The sequence below is a fragment of the Chelon labrosus genome (genome assembly GCF_963514085.1).
Source record: "Chelon labrosus genome assembly, chromosome: 9".
NCBI classification, from domain to species: Eukaryota; Metazoa; Chordata; class Actinopteri; order Mugiliformes; family Mugilidae; genus Chelon; species Chelon labrosus.
In genome coordinates this window covers 19,644,789-19,658,372 of record NC_140359.1, presented here as the reverse complement: position 1 = coordinate 19,658,372, position 13,584 = coordinate 19,644,789, and the positions used below count along the sequence as shown (strand labels likewise).

Here is a 13,584-nt window from a genome sequence, read left to right as displayed (position 1 = left end):
ACAGATGGGAACGACTCGGGAGGGAGCCAGAAAGGGAGTAAAAAGGGTCAGTGACAGAATAATGTACAGAGAGTAAAGCGTGCTAGGACGTAAAAATGTGTTAGTGGGAGTTGATTATAAGAGACTACAGGAAAATCTTCGCTTTTAGTCACGGCCTGACATTCACCGTGTTAGTCGCTTCAGATTTACTTTCCCGAGAAATGTGAATGAGTGCTCTGAAAGAGATTAAAGCTGAAAGAACAAAGAATACTCATAAATCAGCTTAAGAACAGCAACGTAAAAGCCGTAATAAGACTAAAGCGATGTAGAATCCATCTTGGTGTCCTCTCAGAGGCAAGTGTTACTCTGACAGCTGACATTTCCCACTGTTAACAGATAAAGATGAATCTAAGATGCATGCAGAGGAATCGAGTGAATTCAGCAGAGCATATTTACATATCTGCAACATACCACTGTTATGCTGTTATCATTATTTGCAGATGAGCGAATTCACCTCGCAGTGCAACTGTCTGCCAGCGTGCCAGCTTACCGAAACACTATTGTGTCTGAGAGGATTGAATCTAAAGCACTAAAGAATCAGTTCATCCTCATCAGGCTTCCTACGGTTGGACCACGGGCTAAATTAGGTCCAATTCAACTCTAATGTTTTGCATTTAAAAAGATAATAATAACGTAATTGACTGGTGAGCAAAGGTAGACTGTCGGCTGCACTTCCTCAAAAAAGGTCTTACAGCTTTTGTGCATTTGTATGCAACTCAAGAAGAAAATAGCAGATTCTCTGCAATAAAGGCAACATGTGAGAAATCAGAGTTAGGAACAACTTTTTTTTAGGACCAACTAAATAAAAAAACATGGTGTTGACCTGGCCTCCAAATTCACCAGATCCCAAACTGATCTGTGGAACGCAATGGGACAAGGCTGATCCACAGAGGCCCCTCCCCTCAACCCATAGGACCCAATCACAACTGGTTTGGAGGCTTAAGAGAAACCCATACAATATTAGGAAGGTGGTCATAATGTTATGCCCGATTAGCGCGTATTATTAGCAGGTAAGCGAAGTGTTGGTTCTCCTAGTTAATGTTCGGATGGAGGAGAAATCAGCAGCTGCAGAGACCTGAGTGACTTTAAGAAGGTTTAGAATGTGATGGCTGTTGAGCGTCTGCAGACAGTAATCTGAGAAGAGACAAACTAAGAAGTGGCAATGTGCCAATAGTGTGTTGGCTGAAATTTGGTTGAAAGTGAAATTAAATGACACTTATCTCATAAGAACCAAAAGCCACATAGAAATATAGTACTATATTAAGTAATATAGAAACAACTTTCTAAATAACTGCAACTCTGAATGTTATAAGAAACATTTATCTTATTACAATGTTTAGTTAACAGCCTTGTTTTAATACTGTTACGTTGCCCAACACAGATAAAGAATGAGATGAATGAGGCACCACACATAACACTCTGATAATTTAACAATATCGGAAATCTCAAGGCTCCTCCGGCACTATAATCTGGTGTCAGTTGACAAACAGCACTACCTGTGTGTATTGTGTATATTGCATATTCTCAGGTGCATCTACTTTTCAGCGGGCAACAGAAGCAAAAACAAATCAGTCACCAGTCACCGAGAGCAGAGACACACAGTCTTTACGAATACAACTGACTAGACTTGACTGTGTCTGAGAGGAACGGACTGACAGCACCTTGAGCACTTGGACCTGTCCCTCGTTCGTGATGTCTTTCAGTAGATCGCAAAAGGAACGACACAATGACTCTGCATAGTTCTGTGAAGAGGAAAATAAACACATAAATCATCTGAACATGGGGAAATTCTACATAAATGATGTACGTTTGTGTCAGTTAAGTATTAGCATGTGTGTCTCACCTGCAGGAACTCCGTGGCAGACAAGTATATGTAGGCATTAACGATCTGAAAGCAGGTACGCAGGTTCTCGGAGCTCAACTCTGGGGGGAAAAAAATAAAAAAAATATCAGATGATGCTTCAATTTGGATCGATGGAAACAGGCAGGAACAACTGATGAAGCAAGTATAGAGTGTTCGTGGGTGAATAATCCAGCTGGACAAGTGGTTTCACACATTTGCACACTGGATGGATGATAATACCAGAATTTCTCACTGATATGAAAAATGCTCAGTGCTTCAGGGTCAAGAAATTAAAAACAATAATCCATTCTGACTCGATGTTGTCCGGGGGGTACGTTAAGTAGCAGGCTTGTCCAACTGTATCCAGAATTGGATCCAGCTTGTCATCGGCCTAAGCAAGCTCCAGTAACTTTTACTCACTCGATTTTTGTCCTGCCCCAGTCTGAATCACTTTTGGGCTCAGGTTTTTCCAAATGTTAACAAGGTCACAGACCCGGAACCAAGTCTGGCAGCTTTTGTCACGGCTTTTAGTGAAATGAAACTCTCCTCAGGCTCAAGCAGATCTTCTCTCATTTCTTTTAGCAAGAAATTAATCTGATATAATCTTCATTTACACGTGGCTCCTGGGTAGATGAGGTGATGGCTCATCTGATATTGAGAGAGATCAGATATAACACTGATGTTATATCTGAGCGGCTAACTAATTTCACAAAGTATGATAATCACCATTTGACTTCTATAATAATGTCTAAACGAATGAGTGGCTTTATTTTAGGTTGCTTGGCACTCCTCAAGGGCTGGGATCATAGACTGTATAAATATGGACAATGTGTCGCCACTTCCTTGCATTGGCCACTATTTTCCCGGGGATACGGGCAACGGCATCTTGCAAGTTTGGAGTCAGAGTTTGTGCAGCACGGTCCGAGAGTGGAGAAACGCAGATGACAATGACAATCGCACTTCCGCCAGACTGACTCGCGTTTTTGTTTAATTAATACTACGCTTTGCTCTACCTCCACCAGTTACAAAGAAATGTTGGATTATAGATTATACATTGTTCTTCTTCTTTTTTTTTTTTTTAAACAACTCTCACGGTCCCACGGTCAGTTGGCATGGCAACTGGTGGTTGCCATTATGTCGCATCCTGTTTCTATAGTGTCAAACAACTAACTAAAACGAAACTTAACCCAAAAATTGACGCTTGAACATGTATCAACATTATATTAACTACCTAAAATGACAGAAAACATCCTTGAAATTCAGCCCAAGTCCCATCCACTAACATGAAGGGGGTGGAGCTTATGACCTATACTGTAGTCAGCCACCAGGGGGAGCTGTACTCGCTTTGGCTTCACTTTTGAGGAGCTGTTCCGTCGCCCATCTTTATACAGTCTACGGCTGGGACACAAGTACTGGAAAAAAATATGTACATGTTTTATAAAAACATGTGGATATAAGAATCCACGCCATTGATCTTCAATATTAAAGGTCAATGGGAATACCAAACTTTCAGAACGAAACCATAAAATATTTCAATATCAAGCAGAAATTTTCCAGGAAAGATGGCGTAGAAGCCACTTTGGTTTTCAAAATTAGATGTTCACTCATAAGCTCACTCATATATAGCTGTTTGGATAACTACACAAGGGTTACAACAGGCTTAACTAGGAAAAACATTGTTCGTAAAAACAATCAATTAGATGTAGTTGTTTTCTTACAACGCCAATTTAAGTGCATCTATAAGTGCTATCACAAGTTGAAAAGATATGTATTTTACAGGAATATAAAAACAAAACTGATTTATAGAAGTGACTCCGAAACAAAACTGCTCGATGAGCCTCTTAACAGCTCAGTTCAATATATCCATGATGCAACAAATGAACATTGTAGCAACAGTTTTATAAGCGTGCAACTGGCTCTTCATCTGCTTGTATTAATAGAGGTTACGAGACTCTATTAACAAGAACGGCATCTGAATTATTAAGCACCCCGTTGCCTCTGCAGCATCATTACCCGTAGCAATAAATATGTTCTGCTTTGTCTCTGATTTTCTGCCTGACCTTTGCTGTCCGCGTACACGCTAACAGACTCACAGATGAGGACGTATTTTCCCCACATTCTTAAGAGTAATAGTACAGACACGAAACTCAAGGGGACAACGATGTCTATTGTAAAATAACAGCCCAAAAAGCCAAAGCATTTTATCATCATAAAAGAGGAGATGCACTTTAACAGCTCAGCAAGGGTAATCTCAAAAACAATTCACTCTGAAAAGGTTGACCATGAGGCATTTTGTGCAGATATGATAATGCATCAAGAAGGAAAATGCCCTCAAGGTAGCACTACCAAACACATTACATTTTGGACTAGACAATTACACACTGGAGGATGGACTGATGGGGTGAAGGGTTTGACTTTTGGAGAGTGCGTGCACTCTAGAGACTATAGCCAGTCTATTACCATCGCTCAAAGTGTCAACTATTCAAACACCAGTTGTATAATAATCATTAGTGGACAATGCTGCTGCTGAAATTCTATGTGTTGTTAAATGTATTCACATAAGTGTTGCGGAGAAAGACAGATTTGCAAACCAAGCCAATTTTTTAAGGTAACAGTTGTTGTTATTTTGTTTTTTGCAACAGCTTGCCAGGTTACAGAGCAAGTTTAACAAGCAAAACTCAGCTGAGAGGAAAAGTTCTGGCGTTCTAGTGCCATGAGTGAGGCTGCAGAGGAGGACAACTGGGAAAAAAACAACAAATGAGAGGAGTAAATTATAGTCCAGTTTGCAAATGCACAGCACAGATAATAAAAAATAAAAATAGTAATGATTATAGGACATGAGCAGTAACAGCTGGTCCAAAGAAAAGGGGAGCATTATACGAATAATGCCCAAACTTACACCATAACCAACGGTTTGACAGTAATATAAGCAGGCTGGGTAAAAAAGAAAGAAAGAATTAACAGTTCCTCGTAAAGATGTACAAGACAAGAACTGACACATTTATAAACACCTGCAATACAACAACCAAGAGCTGTCATTAACACAGAAGATCTGCGTTTCATGTTTCTGCGTTAATCTGACACTTTCTACACAGCTCTACTTTCTACTCCCTGACACAGTGCCAGACTGACGAGCGCACAAGTATAAACGACTTAAGTAGTGACAAAACGATATTTCAACCCTGGAGTGATACTGTAAGGAATAAGAAGACTTTTTTTATTTTTGTGACATTTTTATGTAGAAAATCAAGGTCAATGAAGTTACCATATATGGTTCCTTGCCCTTAAGTGGTAAACAAATGTAAACATATATTTAGACAATTAGAAAATAAGTGTCGATTCAGGCACTTGTCAAGATACACATCATCACAACATCAGGCCACTTCTTCATGGCACCTAACAAAGCAGCTATGCTCAGACCGCATTTGACCTGAGAACATTGCCTTGATCTATCCCGATTGGTTCGATGAAAACCACATGCTTCTCGACATCACTGAGAGGCACAGGGGCACAATTTAAAATGTGTGTGAAAGTTACCAAATGTGTTTCCTCGCCCCATAAAGCGTTAAAGGTAAATAAACAAAAGAAAACACATGTTTTACCCTTTTATCCAATTGTTGCGACCTCTGAAAGTTTTATAAATTACACACCAAGTTAAAGAGGAATCACAGTAACCGTTGCAACCTCTAATGAGGTTGTCACAAGGAGACATTGCTTAATTTATGGGTGTTTAAAGTAAAAAACAAAAAAGGCTGTAAAAAAATAAGTTTCTGTCAACCAAGGCTAGTTGGTCAACAATTAAAACCATCAACTTCAGAGAACTGAAACCTTCCCTGCATGAACTTCAGTCTAACATACATGTGAAGCGAATGACACATTGATCCTTTCATTACAATCCAATGTTCTGCTTGTAAATCCTGATTTTACTTCAACATGTGCTGCCCATCTAAAAATTAAGAATGACCACAATTCCAAATGGCAACAACTGCTTCCCAAAGGCAATAGCTTCCAGTTGCTGGACAATGTGACTCGCCACCCCGCAAAGAGAACGACAAGGTGTTAACCCGGCCTCCAAACTCCACAAATCCCAAAGACTACTGCTGGAGAGTTGCAGGTTGGTGAAAAAAAGATTAGAAGTCAATGGTGAACAGCATGATCGGAATCCAGTCTGACTATGCAGGTTCCAGAGGCATTAATGTTGATACATGCAATATGTTTTCTCTGGCCATCTGTCGGCCATAGTAAGGTAATGAAGATAATGTATGCCGCCATCTGCTACGTTGCCAGGTACATAATGTATTCCTGGACCAATTTAGTCCACGCATCAGCTTATGTGAATATTCAACACCACAAATATTGTTTTCAGCATAATAACGCTAAACACATGCAGTGTGCTGGCTCATCAGTGAGCATAGATCAAGGGAAGACAAAGACTGCATTAGAAACCAGATATAGTATGATGCAAAGATATGTGGGGAAAAAAAGAGAAGGAAGAAACAACAACAAACAATGGATAAAAAGTCAAAGTAACTCAGATGTGCAGAAAGCAGTTTGTCATTTAGTGCAGTATACAATACCATGGGTAGAGGATGCATTGTGAAAAAAGACAGAAAAGATCCAACACATTAAACGCTTCCCTCTGGTCCAACCAGAGTCTTTTTTTTTTCCTAAAAGAATAAAGTAAAAGCAACAGATTGCTTAACAGACGGTGAACAAGGACACATCGGATCATTGGACAGGGAGAGCACAACAAGTGTGCAGCGCTGCAGAAGAGACTGGGTCCGTGGGTGAGGACTGAGCGCAAATTTTTGTCTCAAACGTCTTTAGAGGGTTGCATAATCAGCACCTGTATTCACTTTACATGTATTTTTGTCTCACTTAAAATTACAAGAGGAACATACAAAGCTGCCCTTGTTTCAAACAGACTTTGTTTACTGTAAAATATCATAAAAATGAGACTGTGCTCTCAGAGTTGCATACCAAATAGTGTTTTTTTTAGTGTTTACTTCCTTCCAACCACATAAAATTCTGATCCAACAAACCTGCTAAAAAACATGGGTGCTTTCCAATGAAAACTGAAAATAGAGATGGAGACCGACAGCGATTCAAATGTTGTTTTGGGGTTCTTTTGGTAGAAATGTCTCCAAAAGCCTACAAATTTTAACACACAAACACACTTCTGACAATGCCCACAAGTTACTTACAGGCTACATTACCCACAAGGCCACTCTCCTTATACGGTGAAGGATGAAGCCAGTGTCACTAGAATATAAAGCAAGTGGCAGTTTACCGTTTGCCTACATTTACACCAGCAACGGAGAAGGTACCTATTTTCCAAATTTGAGTTAAATATCTGAACCTTGTGGAGAAACCGAGACAGAAAGTTTGCCAGCAAAAGGAAACTTCAATAGTACGTCAATTTTGATGACTTATGTATCATCCAAATCTAAAAAGTATGACGGATCACCAAGCCATACATCAGCCTCACAGGTCACTTTTTCGATGATGACAAGAAGAAGTAGGAACTGACTTCCTTCGGCTAAGAACAAAGGGACATTCATCCTGGAATTGGAAGTGTAGCATACTCAGTATCCTTCAGAAAAGGCAACAGGACTTGGAAGAGTTTCCTTCTCAAAAAACTCCAGTTGCCTTTTGAATGCTTTTTTGGATATACCATGACCTGGATGACTGAGAACCTTCACAGACATAACGTACTCAATGACAATAGCAAACTGCATTCTCTGATACCTGGCAGGAGCAAGTGCACAGAACTTACTGCCCAATGCATCCTCGATAAAACAGTCAGGGAAAGTACAAATCTGGGTATTTGGACCGTATGGTGTCAGATGCGTACTTTGAGTTTGAACAGTATTTGGGGAGTGTGTGATGACGTTTCACAAGCCCACAATTGCAGACAAGAACACTCGTAAATGCTGAGTGTGTACAGATTAACAAATGGACTGGTCCAGATGTCTAGCATGGGATAGTCCTCTCACAACACATACCTGCCAGTGCCTTCTCAACAGAGCAAAACTAGGTACAATTTATAGTGGAGTATCCCTTTAAATTCTTAGTGATACGAATTCAAAATCCATAATGCAGTGGCTTAGTAGATGACACAAAATGTAACTTTTGGATGAAAATATTAATTTCAACAGCCTCAGCATTGTCCCATTCTTTCACTGTGTCCTATTTCAATCCCAACTGAGAATCTACAATAGTTAAAAAGACGGGTTGCTGGCTCTTCTCTGTTTGGTGCTGTTAACGGCACAAAGAGGCTTTTATCATCGACTATTATCCAATCACCACAAACCTATTCCTTTTGCCTTCACAATACCCGTTCACAGTGCAAATGAATGGGACAGTACTATAGACATGCTTGTAAATGGATACCAACAACCGCACACAAAATCACAGCCTTGAGGCACGGTAATATACAAATGAGCATTTTTAAGCCACTTGTACCCTATTATCATCCAACAACACGTAAGACGCCTTATGCAACCACTGAAAAATACGCCAACACAGCCATCTAAACACTGGTCAGGATAAAGAATTGCTGTTCTGTTCAAAAGCGGCCAGCTGATTACATATGATCAACATATGTTAAAGTGCTGAACACAGCTCCTATGTCTGTCCTTTTGTGCAATTTAAGGCAAAACAAAAAAAGAATAAAAGTGAAAATGATTACACGCTTGTAGCTTTGATTTAAAATGCATTCAAGCAAGTCGCAAATCTCATTTCAGAAAACGCAGTGCTGATAGCTGCAGCATGAGCAACCGATGAAGCTCATTCATATCGTGATCAAAATACGCTTTGATCCACACTGAGTAACTGATTGAGAGTCGAAAAGAAGAAGAGGATTTAAAACCACTGGTGGGCTCCAGCTGGTGGCACATACCTTAACAGCTCTCCCAGCAGCCCTCCAGCGACAGCTGACCAGAATCTGATATTATTGCTTGGGGCCGTCATGCCACCGGCAGGTCTCCAAAGACCCGGAACGGCACAACCATGGGAGGGGACATTTATGAGTGAGCTATGAGTCAACACTACAGGCATAGTAGAAAGAACAAAAAAAGCAACTCCAGTCAGATGGCAGAGGGACTAGTGGAGTATACCAAAGATGCAAAGATCTGGAAAATCTGGAATGAAACCTAGGGATGAAGAGATCTGACGGAAAACCTCAGACTAAACTGACTGCTCCTCTTAAATTAAGAGCACATGCTATACCGCACCAACGCCCAAATAGCTGTGTGTAGGAGAGTTACAGCAGAGTAGTTGGACTGGTAGTCTGGTTTATCTCAGCTGGCAAAGCGTTAAAGTTCAGTGTCACGTCTTAATTTATTTTGTTATTTCCCTGCTATTATTATAGTTATTTTCCACATTATTTCTACTTTTCTCTTCTGCAAATTACACGGCTGGCTTTCATTTTGAATACGCTTGTAACCACTTATGAGAGAAATAAACTCAGACACGCGTGACCTTTAATTCTCGGAACAACTTTTGCCTGATTTCTATGCGTGTTTAAAAGATCAGCGATTTAGTGGATACGCTGGGCAGTCCACACACGAGCCCGGGTGCCATGTGTGCTTCATACACACCACAAAACAAGTGGTTACAACACATACACAGAATGTGTTAACTACCAATTTATACCGACACACTTAACAGACTGACCTTAAAAGTATTAATTTATCAGCATAATTGCGGAAACTACTTGATTACCAATAATTAATAAAAATAGTGCAGATAGCATACAGATTCCTAATGAGTTTAAGGATTTGCCATACTTGGCCGGCCATCTAGCTGTTCCCTGTTTAGAGTTCATGCTGTCCAGATGAGGTGATGGCTGCTTTATTGTGTTTCCCCCCCATACTTCAAGGCCATTTCTTGATGCCCCATAGTTTGTAGTTTGTCACAGGAAACTCCCATAAATACTATGGTCCTGAAACTTTATTATGAATTGTTCTGACACACAGACCTATAATTTCTTTTTTTGTGTTTTATGTTTATCTGACGTTACCCAAGTTGTCAGATCGCCTATGAAACACAATCCATACACCCAACCCATGCACGGCTTACAAATTCAATCCAGTAATCCACAATCCAATTCATGGGGTGTGTGTGCACAGCTGCTCTCTTAGCAGGCAGGCATGCTCAGTGAATGAGCTTGCTAACTTAGCTGTTCACAAAATGTAATTCTTCCACAAAAAATAATAATAATAATAACAATAATGCACTTACGAACTTGAGACTTTTTAGACTCGGTTTGAACAGTTTCCTCCATATATATACGTGACGGGGTTAGTGACCATAACCAATTTATTTACCATGTCTGTACCCACCATGTATAAAGATGGACAGTGGAGCAGCTCCTCAAAAGTGAAGCCAAAGCAAGTAGAGCTCCCCCTGGTGTCTGGCTGCAGTATAGGTCATAAGCTCCACCTCCATGTTAGTGGATGGGACTTTCGCCAAACTAAAACACTAAAACACACGTCAAATACTATATAATATTGATGCATGTTCATGTGCCAGTCATTTGACGCTATAGAAACAGGATGTGAAATAAATGCGACAACCAGTTGCCATGCCATGGGACTGTGACAGTTGTAAAAAACTCGGGTCATTGATAAGACGGCTCTGCATGACTCCACTCTCGGACCGTACAGCGCAGACTCTGGCTGGCTCTGGCATATCCCCGGGAAAAGTTTGCCATCAGTTTGGCCAATACAAGGAAGTGTCGACACCTTGTCCATATTTATACAGTCTATGATACCAACGCAAAAAAACAATGAAAATTCTGAAGTCATCCAAAGTGCATGCAACGATATAGTACATTAGATTCTGATTTGGAAGAGAGCGATTGTGTAACTCCAATGCAAACATGAACCAGAGAACACTCTGTTCTCTGCCTTTAGAAGCATTGTCATCCATTGTATCACACCTCAGTGAGACAATATGATTACATCCGAAACTTTTCAGCAAGTATAGTCTCCCATGCCCTACTTGCCTTTATGCCAAAGGCAAAATAAGAAGAGGGAAATGCCCATGACAGCTTTCAGATCTCTGCCTCCATAATGGCACAACCACAACCACTGCTGGGACTTGCCTGGCTGATAAGCTGTGTTCATACTGTAGCAATATCCTCCAAAGTGGAGTTTTTATGATTTTCCTTGCAAGGGGAGGTAGAAGTTCACATCAAGTATTCATATAAAAAGAAAAAAATTCTCATTTTCGGCTTGAGGTAGGTCATGGAGCTCTGAGAACTTGAGGCTCGGACTTGATAAGGCTTTCATCATTCCCACAATTCCCCTTTATTGCAAATGAATTCGAGGCTAACCAAGTGTCCATGTATGAATGCAAACTGCATCTGGTTATTAGAAGTAAATTCACCTCCATTTCCGCACTGCATCCACAAGTATTTTCCGAGCTAATACAACAGAGAGAAAAGAAAAAGCAGATTTACTCATACAGCTGCTGCATATCTGCTTCTTTTCTTCAGCAAGACCATAACCCTAGCCCGATAAACCACAGTCTCACAGTCCGCTGCTGTTCAAGAATCTCACCTGGGCTCTATGTTGTCTAGTCCCACAACATATGAAAAATTAAATCCGATAGTTGTTACTTTCCTTGCATCTTTTGTTTTTATTATTCCTTAAATGTAGGATAATCATGCCTTGTATATTTCTGTTTACGCCCTCTGTGCAAAAAAAGGACACATAAAACACATAAAAGTCTATCTGGCCATAATGCAATAACACAAAAAGTGTAATGTCATGTTTTTTTATTGAAAATATTAAAGAGCTGCCATTATAAGGTGATATTTGGATAGGATTGAATGAAACTGAAGTGTATTCTAATATTTTGTTCTTCCATGCGTAGAAATGCCCACGGACAAACACATCGGAAACTGGAGTCTGAATTAGAACACGCCATTTTGCCAAATACCATAAAAGCAATTACATTTTCACAAAGACACAGCAAGGCAGGACACAACCACCCTCCCCACACGCACGCAGACACGCAGCATTATAATCAAATAGTCACAAAAACAGCTGCGAAAGCACTGATTAAGCTTTAGTCAGTACATCCTTCACAGCCCTGGGCATATGCTGCAAAATCCGCTTCAGTTATCAACATTAACAGGAAAATGAGCCTCACATCTGACTGTGATAACTGCTTCTGAAGTACCTCTAATGGTTGTTGGGTACGCTGCTAAAATGTGTGGTCATTTTCCAACCCGATTCGCAACGTGTGTTGCGGTTGAAAATGTTAGCCAAGTGAGGAAAGTTGAGAGATACAAGAAAAAAAAAAAGGTGCCAAAATCTGCTACCAAGACAAATAGGGTTTGTTGGGATGTTTCAAGTCAGGCAGCTACAAAGGTCTGCAAAGCTGTGGTGATTTAACAGCCACAATATGCATGAAACAAACTTCTTTATTTGTTTTAAATTTAAATAATAAAAAAAGTTCAGAACAGCTGGAGAGAATTTCTGAAAATATGTTATTACAGAGTGCTAAGGTTGCCTTGCCACAAAGCTACTCCTTGATGATTTTCTGTGGAGAAAAAAAAATGAACCCTGCAGCCCTACAGAGACAGCTTACTTTGCCAGGTTCTACTGTACACAAAGAACATGAAAAACAACACAGCCAACAAAAGCCTTAGCTATAGTCGCAAGATGAGAAGCGGATTCCCTTTGGCGCTTTACTGAGTCTTTGAAAAAGTCACGGATGAGTAATCATGCCTGAGAGAGGCTGTGAAGTGACAAAAATTCAACTTTACATGGAGACCACCGTGTATCAGATGACAGCAACGACGGAAAAGCTAAAAGCTGCCAACACTACACCTGGAAAAAAATGAAAATCCTCACTTAGTTCGAGGTTGAATAGGGAAAATTAAGTTTTTGAATGCAAAGACAAAGGGATACCAATTACAAATTCTGATACAAAAGTTTAAGAATAGTGACAGAAAAGACAAATACAGAGACGTTAAATACACCGCTACAGGTATCATATACTAGCCTGGAAGACAGCCCACCTTTCTCCACCCACCCCTGGGTTCGCTCTGTTGGGAACTGATTATGCTCTGGCAAATATCTGCTCGGCCAATCACATTGTTTGGGCGGGCTTTATGTGGTGATGGACAGCGAGCAGAGTTGAATATGTTTACAACAAAATGGGTCTGATTGATTGTTTCCCTCATTTTGGGTAGTTATTATATACTGGGGAATATTTAAGTGTCGCTACAGAAAAAGGATGTGACATTGCAATGACTACAAGTTGCCATGCCAACAGTGTATAATCCAACAGTTCCTTGTAACTGGTGGAGGTAGAGCAGAGCGCAGTATTACTTCAACGAAAACACGAAAGGCGCAATATTCGCGAGTTTGGCCAATGAGAGGAAGTGGGGACGCATTGTCCATATTTATACAGTCTATGGTTGAAACATGCCCCATAATAAAATCCAAAAGCTTTGTGATAACAACCAAGTGTGGCAACGCCAGGCTAATCATACAGAGTACTCTCAAGGTAAATTGTCACAATTTCTTTAGTTGCGGTGTTAAATGCGGCCAAATATGACCAACGTCTACAATAGCTGGGACCCAAGTCATTACTTCCAGCTGAGACACCTGTAATAAAAAGGTTGTCCTCTAATGGGGATGTCCGGATTGATCCATGAAGCGCATTAGCCGGGCAGTTAACTG

General features: G+C 40.3%; 1 protein-coding gene across 1 annotated transcript in view; it reads right to left on the bottom strand.

Annotated features, from left to right (window-relative positions):
* Window positions 1-13,584, bottom strand: part of ipo11 (importin 11) — a 126,966-nt gene that overhangs the window by 39,319 nt on the left and 74,063 nt on the right. Inside the window, exons 23-24 of the mRNA XM_084551960.1 lie at window positions 1,883-1,962; window positions 1,701-1,781 (exon numbers count right to left, since the gene is read on the bottom strand). Coding sequence (XP_084408086.1) covers window positions 1,701-1,781; window positions 1,883-1,962 — 161 coding nt within the window. The remainder of the gene's footprint in view (window positions 1-1,700; window positions 1,782-1,882; window positions 1,963-13,584) is intronic.